The sequence below is a fragment of the Ambystoma mexicanum genome, chromosome 8 (assembly GCF_040938575.1).
Source record: "Ambystoma mexicanum isolate Mex_15411 chromosome 8, UKY_AmexF1_1, whole genome shotgun sequence".
NCBI lineage: Eukaryota > Metazoa > Chordata > Amphibia > Caudata > Ambystomatidae > Ambystoma > Ambystoma mexicanum.
Genome location: NC_090929.1, coordinates 814,826,092 through 814,848,267, shown reverse-complemented (window position 1 = coordinate 814,848,267; position 22,176 = coordinate 814,826,092). Strand labels below are relative to the sequence as shown.

Genomic DNA, 22,176 nt, shown 5'->3' with positions numbered 1-22,176 from the left:
CCAGAGGCAGGAAAAATGTAACTGGGTGATGTGGGTTGAGGGGAGGAGTTATAGGAAATATAAGAAATAAAAGAAGGTCCTGTGTCGGAGGCAGGGGCCTCATGAGGTAGGTACTGGGACAAGGAAAAGTGGACGTGGAGGTTATGTAGGTATAAATTCACCTGGGAAGATCAAGCACACCATACTCTATAAACTGACCTCATCTCCCTAGGGCCCACATTAACCACCTCAGCATCCTTCCTACTATATTTGCATTCACTCTAAGAAACACAGTCAACTCCATTCACCACTGAAACCACACCAAAACATATCTGAACAATCTGCACTTTGTATATCACAAGAAATCACACAAACAGGCACACCATACAAGTAAGAAAACATCAAGAAGACTAAATTGAAGAAACACCTTGAGCATGAGCCAGATGGCCATCATTTCCAACCAGTTGATATGGTTCTGTTGCTACTTCATCAAGCATGTAAAAACCTCATCACCTCAACAAAACCAAGCTACTGTTAGGTAATCCAAGACCTTCTGGGTAGGGCCAGTACTGTATAAAAGTTTAAATAAAATAAATAAAATCCCTCTGTTTGAATTGTTCCTCACTGAGGTCCAAATGGAAAATGTTAATCAATTGAGAATGGTGCCTGAGAGTTTTATCTTGTGGGATAGGATGTTTAGGGGGATGATGTGGTCAATGGTACCAAAAGCCACAGATAGATCAAGGAGGACTTGAAGGGATGTGTCTCCTTTGTCAGTGATGTTGTGGAGGTCATCCAGGGTGTTAAGTATGGCAGTCTCAATACTGTGGCCTGGATGGAAACTGATTGGAAAGGGTTGAGAATGTTATTTGTGATGAAGTATGGCTGGTGTCGGCTTGTGACAAAGCATTCCAATAGTCTGGTGAGGTATGGCAAGATTGTGGTAGGACTGTGGTTTTCAGGTACCTTGGGGTCAAGAAATGGTTTCTTGAGGAGGGGAGAGATTTGTCCTGTTTTAAGTGCGAAGGGGACGGTGCTGTGTGAGAGACAGGTGTTGATGAGGTTGACAGTGTGGAGCCATGGTGGCAATGCAGTTCGATTAACTGGTAAAGGAAAAAAGGGAAATAAAGAAAGCTCCTTTCAGAGATGAACAATGGAATTGCCAATGAACGGATGCAGGGCGGGGCGCACCGTATACTCTCCACACAATGTGCACAAAATCAAGGGAGGCGTGACACTGTGCAAAACACTGTAGTGGAATCGGGTGGAAAGGGGTTCACTGTGGAAAAAGATTTGTTTACGTGTGGCAGAGCATTTTGAAGAGTTTAAGTGCGTAACACTCACTACAAAAATTCTTCCACTACTTTCAAGAAGGGCAGCAAGGCAATTTGGATGAGGTGTGCAGAAATCAGGGTGGCAGGAATAGTAAGATGAATGCTATTGGTGGGGAAAACTGTTCATGCTGTGAAATGTCATATTCCTATGTGTGAAGTACGCCACTGGCACATATCACAGAAAAGCAAAAATAGACTTCTTCTCAATGTACCCCGCTTTCTCCATTTGCGGACCAAATGAAAAATAACGCAGCCACATCAGTGTCTGCGTAATGCGATAGAAAGTTATGCAGGAGATCGGAAACAGACGCATGACCTGGGCAAGTGCTTCCTTCATCACAAACGGCACTGACACTCGTGTAACATGCTGTGCAATGTTCCCTCCACAATGAACAACAATAATGTTGCCATGATCGCACGCCACCAAAGTGTCACGCACACAAACCAAAAACAGTCACTTCATTGTAGGTACTCCATAGCACTACACATCCACATGATAGAATCCAAAATGAGCAGCCACTGCACAGTGTTTTCCATTCACTTTCAATCAATGAATTTCTAACTTCCCCAAAACCTGCACCCTGTGGCTCGTGAAACACACAGCCATAACCGCACCCGCTGCATTTCTGTCGACAAACACACTGTGTACTACAGTCTGTGTGTACACACCACACCCAGAAACTTTATTGAGCAATCCTGTAGCCTCTACAGGCCCATTTCTATGGCTGTCATCTGCAAAAGGGGCATATGTAACACAGGCAACCCTGCAACTATCTCGATGTCCGTTGACCTTTCGTGCTGTGCGCGCGCAGGAGTGGGGGAATAACTTTCAACCAGGGTAGGGGACGTCGTTAGTTGTGGTGGCTCTGAAAAGAGCCTTTTTTTAAAGGTGCTTCCACAGAAACACCTTTATTTTTGTTTTTATCAGTATTTTTGTGTTTTGTACATCAACTCACATTCTTACAATAGGGTCTGCAGTGCAGCCTGTAGATTGTGAAACAAAATGTCATTGCCACTGGTCGACAAAGACATGCCATTTACTTTGAAAAGGTTTATATATCGAGAACCAATTTTCTCATTCTCACAGGAGAACATCCTAGCAGCACTCAAGAAGTCACACATGCTTCTGTTGATGAGACCCCTTCCGACCTCTGGCTGGTGACAGGAGTCATTGGAATAGTCCCATAATATTCTCAGTGGTATACATGAGAAAAGCACCTTGGCAGTGGGAAAAATGCACTTCACTGCTTTCATCACCTTCTTCAGTTGACGATACACATGGGAATAAGCCATGGAACCCAAATGGAACACTCCATAGTGCACGACCACACCATGCACGCTAGCTAAAGTGGCCACTAGTCGACATACTACAAGCAAAGTGCCGAAACTGCACACATTGCCACAGCACCACAAAGCCTACACTCCCTTCAAATCGAAATTGCCATAAAAGCCTTTTTCGATGGCATACTGGAACATATCTTCCACAAAGGCATCACCGACTATCAAGACAGTGCGTCTCGCCATCTCTGTCTGCCACCCTCACTACACAGAGTAATGAAAAATAATATTGCCGCATTTTCATGTGACGCACACCCTGAGCGCCTGATTGGACAATCCCCACAGTCCGATTTCCATTGGCTAGCATGATGAGAAGGGCAGAATGGCACACTTGTGCTTCCCAAAATACTGTGAGGGCTGTGTCCCAGTAAAGCAGGAGGAGTCCTTCTTCCTATTGCCGCCCTTTTCTGTGACGCACACCCTGAGCACCTGATTGAAAAATCCCCACAGTCCCATTTCCATGGCCGCCATCCTCAAAATCCATGTATGTGGCTTTCCTGCTGCGTGCGGGCATGGGGGAATAACTTGCAACCAGGGTAGGGAGAGTTTGTTGTAAGGGGTGGCTCTGAAAAGAAGCTTTTTTTTTAGATGCTTGTAGAGAACACCCCTTTTTCAGTTTTTCTTTGATTCTGTGTTTTCTTGTGCTCACATTGTTACAGTAAACTCTTCACCGCATCTTGTAGACGGGCAGACAAAACAGCATTACCAATGGGCGACAACAAAATGCCAAAAACTCTGCATTTCCACAACTAATGAGGTCATTGTTGCAGAAGAACATCCCACCAGCAGACAAAAAAGTACACATGCTTATGTTGAGGAGACACCTTCCTGCCTCTGGCTCGAAACAACTTCCAGGAGCATTGTTCCATACTCTTTGTGGTGTTATGGATGGGAAAAGCACCTTGGCAGTGGGGAAAAGCCTTTTCACTAGATTTAGCAACCTCTTCAGTCGATGGAAAAAACCTAAACAAGCCACGTAACCCATATGCATGCCGCCGTAGTGGATTACGATGGCATCCGCAGCAGCAAAAGTGGCCAGGTCTTTGCAAAGTGCATGCATGTCGGTGAAACTGCGCTCATACACACCGTTCCACAATGCGTCCACTCCTTCCAAACTGAAATTGCCATCAAAGTGTCTTTCCAGGGCATACTTGTGCAGATCTATCACAAAGGTGTTAAGACGGATTTCTGAACTCTGTCCTGGAGGGGCAGAGGTTCAGAAGGCCAACGTAATTACTTGGAACAGGGTAACCTCTGGACAAGCCAGACCAATCAGGGTAGCGATCGCGGCGGTCAAGACTAGGTCTCAAGAGGGGTGAGGGTGACTGAAAGCCCGCAATAAGCACACAAAACAAGGACACTTACAAATTACTCCAAACAGGTGTTATATTAAAAATATATACACATTTATTCCAAGGCCTTTGCAACAATGATCGTAGCGAGAAATCACGATAAAACCAACACATACCAAACCAATACAATATATATACAAATACAAACGAGTCTAAAGCGTTAGATGCATGAAATGTGTAGTCCACCTAGAAGTGGAGGAAAACAGGCAGGGCGAAATAATGATTAGACCCATTCTTCGAGGGAATCAGGCAGTTCAGTTCGGTGCACAAAAGAAGATGAACAGAGTTCCGCGACTCAAGCACAGCCTCCACTGTGGGCAGAAGCAGGGCGTGAGTACGGAAAGGCTTGCTGTTTGACACAGCGGGGAAAAGCTATGGGCTCCTGCAGGAGGGCGACCAGTTCCTAGCTATGCTACTCACCGGTCCCCGATGCAAGCAGACCCAGGCTTCTCCGCGTCAGTTTCAGTGCTGGCAGGTTCAGGGGAGCAGGGGGCGTCTCGTCGTCGTGTAGATTCTGCAGCAGCAGAGTTGAGTTAAAGATGTCCCAAACGGAGTGATCCCACACAGTTTGTTACCACAGCAGGGCAACGCAGCGGCCGTGTGTATCTCAGCCAAATGTACACTACTCACTTCAGACCTGGGAATGCCAAGTGTACGAATCGTGTGAGAGTGACAAGGACTCGAAATACAACACAACCTGACGGCGGTTACAGAACAAGACTCCTGGGTAAGCTGGTCAGTCTGCTGGATGGCCCAGAGATACTTCCGAAGGCTTATGTGCAGGAGATGGTGAAGATGCCGAGAATAGCTGTCCCCGCTATTCCAAGGGTCGAAGTACCAGTACAGGCCTTCTGGTTCGATCAGAGGTAGAAATGGTTTCACAAAGCGACAGCAGTGCAGAGGAGCAGTCCTTCAGCGGGTCACCAGCGATTCCTTGGTTCAGCCTCGTGGTTGCAGGATACTTGGCTCCTGTATTCCTTTGTCCGTGAGAACTCAGGAGATCGACCTGGTAGTGGCGTTTCCAGCCCCCTCTTATCCACGGTTCCCTTCGCGCCAAAACAGAGGGGACCCAATGGGAGATCCGCTCATCAAACACTCACACCATACGTGGACCTATCACAGACCACTGTGGTCCCAGGCATTCACACCATACTAGACTCTCTGGCACCCAGGATGTGTATTGGGACCAGACATCCCATCCCACATCCTGGAGGCACACACAAGGCCTGTAGAAGCCCGCGAAAGCATCTGTGTTTCACAGGAAAGTACATGCCCAAATAAGGAAAGCCCTGGGTCGGCTCGACCTGGGGAGGGTGAAGGGGGCAAGACGGTCAGCGGACAGGACAAAGGAGCCTCGTGGTCTGGCCATTTTGGGAGCCAGGCCACCATTTTGGGCTAAGCGCGAGAAACGCACTTAAAATGCCAAAAGGAGCTCAAAAACACAAGAAACGATCGCTGCCACCATTCCCGTCCGTGATTCACTTGCACCGATCATTTACAATCCAAACAGAGTATCTAGGGCCTGTAGAAGACTAGAGACCCAAGAGAGCAGTAACTTAGCTTACAGTGCCCTCTTGTGTCATGTTGCACGAAAGCTGCAACATGATAAAGAAACTACGGAAAACAGCGTTTCCCGGTACTGACTGTCTTAAGGGCATGTTAGATTCCCCGTAAGAATGGAGCGAAAGCCCAGAGGAGTACGGCAGAAGGCTGCACTTCTCTGGCAAAGTCTAGATCATGGTGAAAACAACAGCAAAAAGTTTAGGGGTTGCCACATGGAAGGAAAATTACCCACAATTAAGAAATCTTTCCTAACACTCGCCCCTCCCAGACTATGGACAGGGGGAACTAATCCACCCCTGGATGAGTCTCTTGTTCAGGTCGGTTAAACATTCTGGACAACCCATCAGCATTGCTATGTTGGACACCTGGCCTATGCTCAATAGTGAAGTCGAAGCCTTGTAGACTTATGGACCACCTAAGCAACTTTGGATTCTCTCCCTTCATGTTCATTAGCCACTTTAAGGGCTTATGGTCAGTTTGCACAGTGAAGTGGGTCCCATAGAGGTAGGACCTCAGCTTCCATAGGGCCCACACAACAGAGAAACATTCTTTCTCCACTGTGGACCATCTGAGCTCTCTATCCCACGGCTGCCACCAATTTGTTAAGACGGATTTCTGAACTCTGTCCTGGAGGCGCAGAGGTTCAGAAGGTCAACCTAATTACTTGGAACAGTGTAACCTCTGGACTAGCCAGACCCATCAGGCTAACGATCGCGGCGGTCAAGACTAGGTCTCAAGAGAGGTGAGGGTGACTGAAAGCCTGCAATGAGCACACAAAACAAGGACACTTACAAATTACTCCAAACAGGTGTTATATTAAAAATATATACACATTTATTCCAAGGCCTTTGCAACAATGACCGTAGCGAGAAATCACGATAAAACTCTAGTAAACCAACACATACCAAACCAATACAATATATATACAAATACAAACGAGTCTAAAGCGTTATATGCACGAAATGTGTAGTCCACCTAGAAGGGGAGGAAAACAGGCAGTGCGAAATAATAATTAGACCCAGTCCCCCTTCAGAGGCACCTAACTAAAAGGAAGTCCAAGCCCTACGAAGAGTGGAGCCTTGTGCTCAAAAGTACCTGCACACGCTAGTGCCAACAGGCAAAAAGGGGAGTCTCTTCGAGGGAATCAGGCAGTTCAGTTCGGTGCACAAAAGAAGATGAACAGAGTTCCGTGACTCAAGCGCAGCCTCCACTGTGGGCAGAAGCAGAGCGCGAGTACGGAAAGGCTTGCTGTTTGACACAGCGTGGAAAAGTTATGGGCTCCTGCAGGAGGGCGACCAGTTCCTAGCTATGCTACTCACCGGTCCCTGATGCAAGCAGACATAGGCTTCTCCGCGTCAGTTTCAGTGCTGGCAGGTTCAGGGGAGCAGGGGACGTCTCGTCGTCGTGTAGATTCTGCAGCAGCAGAGCTGAGTTAAAGATGTCCCAAACGGAGTGAACCCGCACAGTTTGTTACCACAGCAGGGCAACGGAGCGGCCGTGTGTATCTCAGCCAAATGTACACTACTCACTTCAGACCTGGGAATGCCAAGTGTACGAATCGTGTGAGAGTGACAAGGACTCGAAATACAACACAACCTGTCAGCGGTTACAGAGCAAGACTCCTGGGTAGGCTGGTCAGTGTGCTGGATGGCCCACAGACACTTCCGAAGGCTTACGTGCAGGAGATGCTGAAGATGCAGAGAATAGCTTTCCCCGCTATTCCAAGGGTCAAAGTACCAGTACAGGCCTTCTGGTTCGATCAGAGGTAGAAAGGGTTTCACCAAGCGACAGCAGTGCAGAGGAGCAGTCCTTCAGCGGGTCACCAGCGAATCTTCGGTTCAGCCTCGTGGTTGCAGGATACTTGGCTCCTGTATTCCTTTGTTCGTGAGAACTCAGGAGATCGACCTAGTAGTGGCGTTTCCAGCCCCCTCTTATCCACGGTTCCCTTCGCGCCAAAACAGAGGGGACCCAATGGGAGATCCGCTCATCAAACACTCACACCATACGTGGACCTATCACGGACCACGGTGGTCCCAGGCATTCACACCACACTAGACTCTCTGGCACCCAGGATGTGTATTGGGACCAGACATCCCAGCCCACATCCTGGAGACACACACAAGGCCTGTAGAAGCCCGCAAAAGCATCTGTGTTTCACGGGAAAGTACATGCCCAAGTAAGGAAGGCCCCTGGTCGGCTCGACCTGGGGAGGGTGAAGGGGGCAAGACGGTCAGCGGACAGGACAAAGGAGCCTCGTGGTCTGGCCATTTTGGGAGCTAGGCCACCATTTTGGGCTAAGCGCGAGAAACGTGCTTAAAACGCCAAAAGGAGCTCAAAAACACAAGAAACAATCGCTGCCACCATTCCCGTCCGTGATTCACTTGCACCGATCATTTACAATCCAAACAGAGTATCTAGGGCCTGTAGAAGACTAGAGACCCAAGAGAGCAGTAACTTAGCTTACAGTGCCCTCTTGTGTCATGTTGCTCGAAAGCTGCAACATGATAAAGAAACTACGGAAAACATCGATTCCCGGTACTGACTGTCTTAAGGGCATGTCAGTTTCCCCGTAAGAATGGAGCGAAAGCCCAGAGGAGGATGGCAGAAGGCTGCACTTCTCTGGAAAAGTCTAGATCATGGTGAAAACAACAGCAAAAAGTTTAGGGGTTGCCACATGGAAGGAAAATTACCCACAATCAAGAAATCTTTCCTAACAAAAGGCATCACCCAAAGTCAAGACAATGCGCCATGTCAGCCAGCCTCACTACGCAGAGTAATGTATGACAGTATGACCGCCCCTTCCTGTGAACCACACACACAGTAACTGATTGGATAATCCCCAAACTCCCATGTCCATTGGCCAGCATGGTGAGAAGCACACATTGTGGCACGGGTGCTTCCCAACGTACTGCGAGTGCTGTAGCCCAGTAAAGCAGGAGCAGTCTTTCTTCCGCACACACGATTCCACCAATGCCATCCAAGACGTTAGCATCTAACAGTGTCAGTTCTGCACAACACTTCATAGGTACCGTCACAAAATCCGCATGCAAGTGTCCTGTTACTTGAAAGCATGTGCAGTAGAAAGTTCAGTAAAAGATTGCAAGATTTGCGCATCCACATGCCTCCACATACGCACCCAGCACCATAAACGGGAGGTATGAAAACTTTTTCTGCAGTATGTTATAAGTGCCTCTGCGCACGGTAGCAGCCACTGAGCGTCCATTACGTTCTTTAAAAGCATACTGTCTTTTTTTCCCATCCCCTACTATTAAGGGGCACTTCAGCGGTATGTGCTTGCAATGTTTTCCTTTACCCATATCATACATTGTAATATCGAAACAGGAGCTCTCTGCTTTCCTTCCAGCAATGCTACGAAATGTTTTCCCCACTAACCCATCTTCTACATAAATCGCGAAGTTACGCCACCAAAAGCAGCACTGCATGTATCTTACCAACCTAAAGCAAGTTTCCAAAAGGTCACTGTCTGCACATTTGTGCTTCTGGCTAGGCTGCTCTATTGCAAAAGGCTCTTTTTAAATGTGCCCGCTTCTACTCTCCGCCCTCTGCAACGCTTCCAGGAGAGGACTGCGTGACTTGGGATGGTATATCCTATGCACTGAAATGTCTGCAATAGCTTCCAGTGGCTGCGAGCAATAAAGTGAAAACCCTCTGCATTATGCACAAGACCTTCTGGGCCCTGGACCTCAATAAATTCAACTCTCACTTACTATATATCTCTGTGCTTATGCTCTTCCCTCATCCGCCTCCAACTACCTCAGGGTCAATCGCGTCTGCAAGCAACTAGTGGTAGAAGCTTTTTTCGGCTGGGGCCTCCATCTGCAACAGCCTCCCAGCCTCCCTGAAACTTGAGGAGAACCATCGCTGGTTCCGGAAGCACCTCAAAGCCTTTCTCTTTGCGTCTGCCTCTTCTCCTTCTTTCCCCAGCGGACTGCCTGGCGTAAACTGATTCTGCACTGCTTAACTGGTGACTCTGTGATGTCGGGCCCATGCCACCTCCCCTCGCCAGTTGAACCCCTGCACTGCCTTTCTAGCAAACCCTGCACTTGGGGACTGTTTTCTGTATCCCTAAAAGTTCCTGCACCACCTGATGTGTGCACTTATCCTTACACTTGGCACAACTGGCCGTACTTTTACTTATTGTCATTTCTTCTTCCACCCATGTACTGTACCTTCCCCTCGCTCCACCGATGCACTTGGGTGATGTAAGTCACACCTGGCCTAGTAGGTTTGTTGTCTCTGTTTCCCCTCTGTTCCCCCATCCCTTGTTTTGTTGCACTTTGCTAAATGTGTGTATAGGTGCATTACGCATGCCATAGCATACAATTGCATATCATATCATATCATACATAGAATGCATTCATAATAGTAGGATGCCAGCCACTTACCTTGTACACTGCACAAGTTTTTTTTTTTATTTTCCGCAGTACCCCACTTACTGCACACTTTTCAAAAATTATAGCTCCAAACAGCACTGCATTCATGTTAGGAACTTCAAACAAGTACATGCAGTACATGCGTATACCGAGGATGCCTGGCCATTACCTTGCCCACTTCCACCATATTCTTCTGCACTTCTTGGTACACAGAGACCTTCAATGACACTTTATGCGTACACACCACAACCACAAACCTCATTGAGGAGTGTCTTTCGCTCCACAGTCCCATTTCCATGGCTCCCATCCTGAAAATGGCAGGAAGTGGCACGTGTAATCGTGAAAGTACAGCGTAATCCGCAGAGTTTTCGTGCTAGGAGGGGAATCGGGAAACAGGGTAGGCGATTGGGTCTTTAGTGGTCCCTCTGAAAAGGGTTTATTTTTTATTTGCTGTTGTGCTTTTCATGTGTTTTTTACCTAATTAAGGGCAACGCTTTGTGCACAGTGTACAAGACAATAGTAGTGCCAATGACGGTCACATAAATGCCATTTGCATGAAAGCAGTGTATGTTTTGGAAATTCATGCTCTCATAGTTGGTGGACAACATGCCATCAGGGCACATAAATGCAGACATGCTTCTGTTCATAAGACACCTCCCGAGATATGGCTGGGGGCAAATGACACCGTCATGGTCCTATACTCCTTTTGGGGGAATGGGTGCGGAAACGACCTTGGCAGTGGGAAAAATCCACATTACTGCAGTCATCAATTTCTTCAGATGACAGGGCAAACGTCCATATGACATGTAACCCAAATGTAAATCTCCATAATGCACCACAGCTATTTCACCAGTAACGATGGAGGCCCCATATCTGCAAAGGTGTACCATCCCACCAAAACTGCACGCATGGAGACTGGCCCATAAACCGTCCACTCCTTCCAACCGGAAATTAGCAGCAACGCCTCTTTGCATGGCATACCTCTACTGATCGTGTACACATGTATCACCCACGATCAGCACTGTGTGTCGCTCCATGTCCACCAACCTCATTACGCAGAGAGTATTGGTAGAAAGTAGTACCGCCCCTTCCTGTGAATCTCACCTTCGACACATGATTCCATAATGCCCACACACAGTTCCATTGGCCTGCCCACCATGCCGTGGTGCGTGCGCTTTCCCAGCTACAGCGAGGTCTGCACCCCAGTAAAGCAGGGGCAGTCCTTCTCCCCTCTCCACTGTTCTTCTTCCCACACTCCCTCATTGAGGATTGTGAAATATTCACACATACATGCACCAATCGCAGCCAAGAAGTCTGCATTCAACACTATCATTTCTGTACAGCACTCCATATGTACCGTTCAACACTCCGAGTACACGTCACGTGTGCTTCCAAAGCACCTTCCGTACAAAGGTGTGGGAAAAAAACACAATGTCAGCATCCAAAATCGTCCAGAGTGGCACCCATCACACCTTTGATCATGCACAGAAGAGTCTACTGCTTGCCGACACCTATCACAACATAATGGAGCCTTACATGAGAACATGTTGACATAAACCACAATCCACAAACGTAACATAGCCAGCGGCACTTCTACCTAACCCCAGCACCATAACATAGCGATGCATGGAAACATGTCACAGTTAGCAGATTCCCCAAACATGTCACTTCCTCTGCCACCCCTACCCACTTCCATGCACAAAGTATTATGTCACTGGCAACCAAACCGCACAATCATCACAACATTGGGCCTACTCCCAGGAAGCTGCACAAACCAGAATGTCCAAACACATCGCACATTCACTTCAACCCTACCCTCTTGGATACTGACAGTGTTCCAACACTGCATCCAGTGGGCACACTGCAAGTCTTTTCATTGCACAATCTCCAGCCATACACCAAAAACCGCAGGATGTTCCAACAATGACCGCACCCATTGAACCAAAAATGTATGCATGTCAGCGCACTTCTGGTGCTCTATGAAGAGTAAAATGTGTTCCACAAGAATCCTTTGAAGGTGACTACCCTCTGAGAGATACAGTCAAAACTGCATTGCTGCAGTTTGTGTGGTGAAGGCCTTGGCTTTCGGGTGCATGGCCTATGGCCTAGGGCCTTTGGCCATGCACCCAATAGTCTAGGCACTGGCCATACCCACTGAAATGTAATGGAGCCATGCATGGCAACATGTCATCAAGTACCACAATCCACACACATACCACAGCCACCGGCACTCCTACCCAAGCTCGGCACCGTCATACGGCTATGCATAGAAAGATTCACCTTTTACCAGAATACACAAACTTAACACAGCTTCCAGTGCCCCTAACCACTTTCATTCAAATACAATGGTGTTTCTGCCAACCCAATCAGCCAACAGTATTTGCTTGGCAGCTGACTTCTGGTTCTCTATCAAGTCTAAAATGTGCTCCACAACCATTCTGTAAAGGTGGGGAGTCTGTGACAGATGCAATGTAAACTGCATTGCTGCAGGGTGGTGTGGGAAAGGCCTAGACTATTGGGTGCATGGCCTTAGGGCTTTGGCCATGCACCCAATAGTCTAGGCCTTGCACACACCCACTGCAACATAACGCAGGCATGCATAGCATCATGTGCTCACGTACCACACTGCACACACGTACCAAAGCCACTGCCACTTCTACTAAACCTCCACACCATAATACAGCTATACATGGAAACATAACACAGCCGCCGGCACCCATACCCACTTTCAATGACATAGTACGTCTCCCAGCTCTCTATTCAGTACAGAAAAGCAATACGTCATACTGCAGTACAGAAGTCACCACTCCGCGCAATGGACACTACGCAATCCGATGAGATATGCGGTTTAGTCCACCTCCACTGTTCACTCCACTAGCTGCAGCCATGGATTAAACACTGTAGGATGTGCTAAGGAGCACCGCACCCATGCAATCAACCATCTATGCAATGCTGAAGTACCATACACAGAAAGGAAAAATGTGAAACCTACTTCCAACCACGGCACATAGTTGTCGCTGCAAGGCCTCCATGCTTGCAACACACTGCAGTACTCCGTATCTTATAATGTGCATGTCATGTGCAATGCACTCCCCTTCTGCAACTGAGCTCCCACCAGTCACCACAGAAATAGGTCCCTGCACCAGCTATCATGCCGTAATGAGGGCTGCCTGCATGCAGCACACATGGGATGCGGTTGTGCAGAGACCCACGATTTGGCGCTGTACGCAAGGACACTGCAGCACATCAACATCTTCGTCCACCTAGTGACATATCTCAGATGATTCACGTCTCACTCCCCCACCCTTTCCATCCCTTCTTCCCACCACCACATGGCGTAATATATGTTTCGCAATGCACTCCCCGTCTGCTATTCAGGTACCACCAGGCAGCACGGTAAGAGGTCGCGGCACGAGCTATCGTGCCGTAACGAAGGCTGCCTGCATTCACCACACATGGTTGGGGCCTGTGCAGAGACCAGTGAATTGGTGCAGTACGCACGGATACTGCAGGCACACCACCGTCTTCGTCCACCTAATAATCACATATCTCTAATCTCTCTCCCCCAACATTTCTATCCCCTCTTCCCACCACCACATGCCATACTTTATGTTTGTCAGTCACTTTCACGGGCACACTGTCCTCCGATACACCATGGCAACGTTTCCCAAAAACTTTGATGCGCAGCACGCTTCCCTCCAGCCAACCACTGGCCGCGTCCAAAGTTTATCGACAGCACGCCGTATTGCAAGCCAATGAGCCTGCTGTCCGCGGAGCGAACAGAGAAATGGGTCAGCGGAGCAGAGCCAGACATCACTAATATACATTTCAGTTCTTTGCAACAAAAGTACTGGTCGGATTTCCACCAAACACACAAAAGCACGCTTTCTGACCAAAGCCCCCGCGCCTGCCACAAATTTGGTACAAATCCGTCCAGCCGTTCGGCCTGTAACCATGCGCAAATGTTTTTCCCCATTCAGTCGATGGAAAAAAATTATGTAGGGACCCCCCATATAACTTTGCACCCCCGCCTGCAAGAAACCTCACCAAACCTGCCAAAACAATTCGGAGCGGGCCATATACTTTTTTGGCAAAGTTTGGTGAGGATTCTTCCAGGGGGTGCAAAGTTATAAGCTGCAGAAAAAGTGGTCTTCCAATGAGCTTAGCAACTTAACCACAACTACACGGCCACTACTGCATGCACTGTGGGCCGTGTTATAAAGATCTGAAAAAAATATACATTGAAAATACTTCCAAAGTTATGAAGAAGTTTACACAGAAATGAGCAAATCTTACTTGACATAGATAGTAATGTTGATAACTTTATTGTAAATCCAAAAAAGATTATGAATGAATTAAAAATTCACAACTTGGGCCAACGATTGCATAAATTGTACAAATATAAATTGTATGCAGAGTATGTGACATTTTGGAGACCACCTCACCAATTACCAAAGTATCTATCCCTTTATCTAAATAAACATTACTGGTATGCCTATATTTCGTCTTAATTTGTTAGGCACCTGGAAAGATGGTGCCTGATTTGTGGCCTGGGGCCTAACGATCGTACCTGCAGGTTGTATAAGGATCCCCATTTCTTTGAAACCTTAAAACATCTTATTTCATATTGTAATGCGTAAGGATAATGCAGATAAAAGTGGCTTGTAAGATTTGTACATGACCCCAGTAGGGTTTTAAGTGAGAACATTTGGTTTAGGGTAATGGAGGGATCTCTTATAATTGCTCTTGTTACATATTTAAAAATTGTTCATGAACATTTAGAATAAGATTTGTATATTTAATGTATAGATTTTGATGAATTAGTTACTAAAGATGATAACTCTTAGAAGAATTATCCTTTGTCGAGATGAATGTTCTTCGAATGTCTTATTAGTATGTTTGCATTGATGTGGATGTTAATGTCTGTGTACTAATTATCAAGATCATCTGTTTTGTGAAAAGTTTCTTTTAAACTGTAACAGAAATAAATAATAAAACAAAATATGCGTATTTCCTTCAATGCCTTCAACATTACTTATTTAACTGCCTGTTCCAGAAGCATACCAACTATTGCGAGGAAAGTAGGGGCCTAAATCCTCCTGAGCAGACAACTCTATATTACTGCGTGAATGGATGTTAAAAAACAAATATACATCCCCTTAGGCTCAGGACCCTTACAATAGACAACCTTAGAAAAGTCTGTCTCAAATGAGGATAACGGAGAATGTAAAGAGGGATCTACGATTGTATGATCCTTTGCCAACCACGTTTCCCTTTTATGAATTCAGGCTATGCCTGGGACAGCTCATGGTCTTCTATTGAGAAAAAGCCACTGATACCTATCTGCTGGTCTTTCTTGCACCGTAGAGCCTATTATGGCCTATGACATGTGAAAAGGAGAGATTATCAGAGGAATTCCTTCTCCTTTCATGGTGCCTGCTTTTACTGGTGTACCTGCACTGCAGGCATGTCATGCTATGTCATTGTGGCAGTGGGGGCAACATTCTACCTCCATAAATACGTTTCCTGTCAGCTGGGTCCTATGCAAACTGAACACCTGCACGCAAGCCCTCACACACTCATGCACATGCTGATGTGCACACTCACAAAGGCTTAATTGAGGGTAAAAAAAGACAAGGGAAACCACCACATTCCAAAGAACAGGTACTACTGATGGCATGTCTAAATCCATTTTCCACCAATCACTTTGGACGACTTTCGTGTTTCAACCCAAAGCTCCTCCCCTGCATGGCCAAAGTGAGTTTTCTGTGGGACATCCATATTACTGAATAGGAATCTCCTCAGCGAAGAGGAGAGGGTTTCAGGGAACATCGCGGAGCTGCAGTCCAGCAGAGGTCTCGTAAAAGCTCTCTCCAAAATGAGAACATAAAATAGTAGCGATATATCCCCTTGTCCATTTCCGGATGAGTGAGAGCAGGCCAAGAGCTTACTTGATCTAAATGTTCAGTTAAAGAGCAATATAGGCATCTCGTCTCTCACAGAAAACATCTACATTTGGGGTGAGAATGAGGTACATGTTGGCAATGCTAGATCTATCAGCTGCAGTATCCTCACTTTTTCCAATGTGCATCATTGGATGATGTTTTTTTAAGTTGAGCATGCTAATGCATAATTAACTCTTGGCAAACCCACAGAGAAACATGCTGACACTGCTAAACTGGGTTCACGTAGTGCTCAGAATGAACTCCAGCCTGGGTCAGAACACATCATCACTACATTTACCTGGAGATTCATTGGAGCCAAAACATGCAGTGCTGTAGTAGCCTTAATACTCAACAGAGTTGATCTATTACATTCTTTTTTACGTTACTGCATTTCAAAGTTTGTAAATGCTTCTGTGACTTTCCTTTTATTTCCTTTTTCTTGAATCCTTGTTTCTAACCCATACTGTGTTTTGTTTCCTATTATTTTGTCTGATGAATTAGTGAAATTGGGAGAGCTTTAAAATATGGAGATTTTGACTACCAACTGGCGCCCGTCAACCTGCACTCTGTGGACTGCCGTGGAGATGAGAATACCTTGCTGCAGTGCAGCACCAGCAAAGTTGTTGTTGGAGACTGCACTCATGGACGCACAGCCGCAGTTACATGCAAACCCCCAGAAGGTAAGCCTTTGGCAAGCATGCGTTATTTTATGGGCTGTCTCTTTATCCGTCTCATGCTTTGCCATCAAATACATTAATAGATGAACTAAGTACTTTTGTGGCCTTTATGTTGCCTCACTAACTTAATCGCTCTGTCTTTAGCCAAAGAACAAACTAAATTGATTCTTTTTGGGAGTGAAATATCTCCAACCTCTAGTGTTTTCATTATTTTGGGAATTCCTACCATAACCATCTTTTACCCCATTTCCCTTACACATCCATCCTTGTTAGCCTTCAACATTCTGAAAAGCACTTTTGGTGCATTTCATCCATAAACAAAATATATTTCTATAAGTGCTGGTCTTCTAGAAATACTTTCTCCTGACTACTATCCCCCAAGCATTGAATTATGCTAGTTTTTGTGTTAAGCCAAATGATACCCAGAGAGCCTTCCCAAGTCCTGCATCTCCTGTTGAGTCCTAAAGGACCCCTTATATTTGAAATTAGAATAGCGTAAACACACTGTTACTGTATCAAAATATGCATTGAAAGAAATTCAGAAACATAACAGTGACAATTCAGTAATTTAATGCACATAAAAGCGACTAAAAAAGCAGACAACAACAGTGTGGCCAATGAATTTCAGACAATATTCCATCCTCAGGGCCATACCTACAAAAACATCAGAAACAGAAAAAGCAAAAAGAGTGACAAGAATATTAAATGATGTTCAAGAACACTCTTAGAACTGACTAACAGGACAATTCTAATGATCAGACCTGCATGATTTTTTTACTGAGAATCTGAATCATCTGTTCTATGTAGAAATGTATTATGTTCATGTTGGTTGATGAATAATTCAGGGTATCATCAGCAATACATAAAATGAAAGCTAGATTCAAATGCATCAAAATGGTTATCAAACCCAAGTTTCCCCACTGGTCAAAAAACAAAACAAAACACATTTGCCAAAAATGTACCTGCTGTGATCCATCTCCATAGATTGTTGGAGCAGCTCACTCTTCACAATGACACTGTATCTGTGTAGAACGAAGGATAGCACAGCGGCAATGCGCTGGCCTTCGAAGCAAGACAACGCAGTGCAACAGAGGTTGGAATCCCGGATCTGCGCTTAGAAACCGAACTCAGGTATGGTATTTGGTGTGTTATAAAAAAAAGTGAAATAAATAAATAAATATTGTAAATATACACAGGCATCTTAAATGAGCAAATACACAAAAATGATTAAAAGGGGAATGACGCAACAAGTGTACCTATTTCAGGAATCCGATAGCAAGAGATTCACTTCTCGAGTTCAATCTCCTAGATATAGTTGGAAAATTGGCACGTAAACTCCATTACATAGCATAATGTAATGACGTCATGATGTCCCGTAATGATGCCACGGACCATGGTGAATACTACGGTTGATTGTGTGCAGTCAACAAAAGTAAACCAAGAGATCTGGTGTGATCAACCACAAGAGTTCGAGGGTCATATTAGAAAGGAATCAAAAGCAAAAGTATGTACGAGGAAAACACTTCTATAAAAACGATATTGTTCGAAGAAAATACATAAAAAGAAATGAAACTATGAAAATGCATGATCTGAAAAATACATTTTTTTTGGTTGAAAAATAAGGTAAAGTAAATCCAAACAAGTGGTGAATAAATTCAAAATCAAAGAACCAGAACAATATATTCAAATAAACACCCAAAGAACAGAATGTGTAAGGTCCAAATTCACTGGATAGCGTATGACCTCAAAAGAAATATAGTAAACACAACTCATATTGAGCACCAACTGATATATTTTCAAATGATGATCCTGTTGCATGCAAATTGTCCTTAAGGAAAGCAGGCAAAGTTACAGTCCATATTCATTCCTCTCGGGGTTAATGAATCCAACCTGTCTATCCAGTAGATCTCTCTACAATCAAGATGTTCTGTGTATTACCAAGTGCCTGTCATTTATGTGTAACTTTCTTAGGTTGACATACATCGGTCTTGACCAAACAGTTCCTTAGATTGGGACACTGGGTGTATGAAAAAAGAGGAGTATTGTTAAACAGATCCTTGACCCTGTTATCACATTTAAGGATCTCCCATCTTTTCAAGAGGCATTTCTTAATCCTATGGCTTTGTACAGAGAATTTGGAAACCTACACAAGTGTACAATTCTTACGTGAGAGTTTTTTGTTTAAACAAATGTCATGTGATACATTCTGTGTTTTGTTGAGAGCTTTTATTACTGCTTCATTATGATAACCCCGTCACTGAATTACTGATCCCTACATTGCATTCCCTCCTAGCACTTCGTGTTGTTGCTAACAATGCATTTTACCCAATTGACTGTAGGGCAAGTGTTTGATGAGACTGGCTGGATGGACACTCAGCTGATGTAATAAGTGGTTCCTGAGTGTTTGCAATATATGGTAATCAATATGTTTGATTAACCAGTGGTAATTTCAACATCCAAAAAGTGAATGGCTGGATCGCCCACATCTGCTGTGGCCGGTGGTATCCGGTGGACTGTTTCGTTCATATACATAAATAAACTTTCAAGGTCTGCTCTGGAACCTTTCCAGATCCCAAATATTTCAGCAATATACCTCACCCAATTGCCCAGATACTTCTGCCAAACTGGATGGGTCAGTACATGATGTGTCTCAAATTTCAGCATAAAACAGTTTGGGTATGATGGTGATATGTAGTCCCCATGGAAGTGCCTGATTTTGAATGTTAAATTATTTGCTGCATCTGAAATATGTGTTTTGTGAAATGAACGTCAGGAGAGTCATGATGACTTCCTTGGATGCTCCTATATGATTTTCATTTAACAGGACCCATTCTACAGCTTCCAAACCGAAATTGTGTGCAATAGAGGTGTGCAGGCTCTTGAAGTCGAATGTAAATAAGCTGCATGTGTTCAAAATATGCAGAAGATGTGATGTTTCCTTTATGTATATTTGATAATTCTGTATGAGTAGTTGTATAAAGAAGTTGATTTAGATACCTAGTGGTTGGAGTATTCTGCCCGTGGCAGCCAGTCTGGGTTTCCCTGGAGGATTGGTCAATTGCTTGTGTATTTCCAGTAGTAAATGAAAGGTGGGTACCTTTGGATGCTGGTTGAAGTGACATCTTCCAATGTTGTCATTAATCTAGTCCAAATTTTCAGCTACCCTGAGTAATTCTTTGAGATTAGTTAAAATGTTGTTGGTGTGGTCTGAGTCTAGCTTCATGTAAGTCGTGAAATCCGATAACTATCTCAGACATTCAGCAGCATAGTCCATGTTTTGAATATAACCAGGACTCCCCATTTGCCTACTGGCCTGGTGGTTATGTTTTCATCATCAGTGATTTCAGTACACCGAACTTATGTTATTTAAGGTTTTTGTTCCTAGCTCTCTTGAACGATATGATAGAAAGATCATTCAAGTTGGTCATATGAAAAATGTCAATAGATGGTACCAAGATTGAGGGCATAAGCCTCCTCTTAGGCTTACATTCAACATATTCTCTATCACCTTGAGGCATCCCGCTTTCACTGTTCTCTGCTAATTCAGAAAAAAAGACTTGAGGTTTAGGTTTCTGAGTACTAGCAAAATGTAAATCCTTCTGTAAAACAGATATTTCTGTGCAAGTGAGATGGCTGTCCGATATATTAATCTCTTGTGTTGGAGTCTGGTTTTGACCCTGTGCCTGTTATTTTCTGCCGACTCTTTTTATTTTGCTCTTTCACCTTAAAAACAAACCATAGTGGAAACCCTTGCGCTGCTTTGTACTTCAGCTGTAGGCTGGATTGCAGTGCTATCTCTGTGTTCAGTGTAACCCACAGAGTCCCTGCTAAAGAGATTAGGTCAACTACTATTTGTTTCTTTGCGTTGCCCCGGGGGGCTGTTCCTCTACCTGTCCATCCAAGTGTACACCTCACAATTCAAATATTCAAATGTGTTTCTTTTGAATGTTCTTATTTTCGTTTGCTCGAGTTCTGTTTTTTATTACTCTAATTTTTCATTAATGTATTGAAGTTTTAAATATAGCTCTTCTTTAGCAATTAAACCTTCCAACTCAACCTGTATACTCTTGATTTCCTGATCAATACTGTCCAAGTTGTTGGCTAGCTCTTGAATTGAGAGCAGGATGAGGTCCAAAGAAAGGTTATTCTATATCTACTCCCATTTATTCACAAAGTCCTTGTTATCGTTACACAGAGTAGGTTGTAGTGGCATATGTAGCCCCCTAGGGATACGTTGAGATCTATACTAAGTGACAGCATGGAGTTTTCTGTTAATTTGTTTATGAATTAGATACTCCAATTGCTTTATCTTCCTAGTCGGATCTCCCCTGGGAGAGAGCTACTCATATCCCTGATAAAACTTAAAATTCCCTTTGTTTCCTCGCTAGAGAAGCCAAGTACCTCAGCTCTTTTGTCAGTCAAATGTTCTATATCAATACGTGCCATAATTGGTGTGCCTCCACCCCAAGGGATACCAGGAATACACGAAATAACCAAGGTATTGAAGGGGGCACCCCATTAAAAGTTTGCAATATTCAGAAAATGTTCATATTTCCAATTCAAGTGGTGGGTATGGACAGGCTTGGACTGACCTATAGAGAAATAGGGCATTATCGAACCAAAAATGCAAAATGCTAGTGTGGGCCAGTTTTTTTGGGTCGAAGTGAGCCTGGTTTATGGCCCATGTGTGCCAGTTTGATACATTTCCTCACCATGCAGCTAGTAACTTTGACCAGTGTTACTGAATAAATGTTCTTTAAAAGGCACAATTTGCATCACATTCTATAAAAATCCTCCTCATTGGATACTACTCAAACAGTCTGTCACAAAAGGAATACTTTGCCATTTGCAACTGTGGACCACTTTTTCATTGGTGCCCGAGAACATTGTATGCCCGAGTCTGACCCTGGTGTGGACTACTACAGAGGAAATGTCCCTGATACCAGGACAACAATAAAAGATTAATGATAATCAGAGAGCCCATCCAGGCCCTACGTGCTCACCTCTTGAGTCCTAAAGGACCCCTTATATTTGAAATTAGAGAAACGTAAACACACTGTTACTGTATCAAAATATGCATTCAAAGAAATTCAGAAAATCTGAAGAATGATGAACAATTTCATAACAGCGCATTATAAATACCCAATAAATAAAATAAATGCAGTAATGTAATACACATAAAAGTGAGAAAAACAGATGCAGAGGACAACAGTGTGGCCAATACATTTCAGGCAATAGTCTATAATTAATTTTGTTAAGGCATACGTAGCAAAACATCTGTTAAAGTTATTGTAATTAATTCAATTGTTTACATTTTATTTAGTTTTGGCTGCCAGTTGACCCTTTCACAATATTGCATGTGTGGCATCTTGGAGCAAATGGGTGAATATTTGATGAAGTGCCCTGTCTGAGTTTCGTGGTGAAGGGTGGGATAGCTATGGGGGCCAGGAGCCACCGCCTGTTAAAGGACCCTGCACCCAGGGCCAGTGTGGAGAGTGCCCCTTGGCTTATCCCAACAAACCCCAGTTGTGTTGCAGTGATTTTGAACAAGAAGGAAACGAATGGTACTGTCAGTTTAGGGAATGGTAGATAAA

The 22,176-nt window shown here is 44.7% G+C and overlaps 1 protein-coding gene across 2 annotated transcripts in view; it reads left to right on the top strand.

Annotated features, from left to right (window-relative positions):
* The window catches only part of LOC138472476 (neurotrypsin-like), a 1,741,737-nt gene that overhangs the window by 449,141 nt on the left and 1,270,420 nt on the right, over positions 1-22,176 (top strand). For both annotated transcript variants that reach the window (XM_069610681.1, XM_069610682.1), the window contains exon 5: positions 16,407-16,585. In XM_069610681.1, the coding sequence (XP_069466782.1) occupies positions 16,407-16,585 (179 nt within the window). The remainder of the gene's footprint in view (positions 1-16,406; positions 16,586-22,176) is intronic.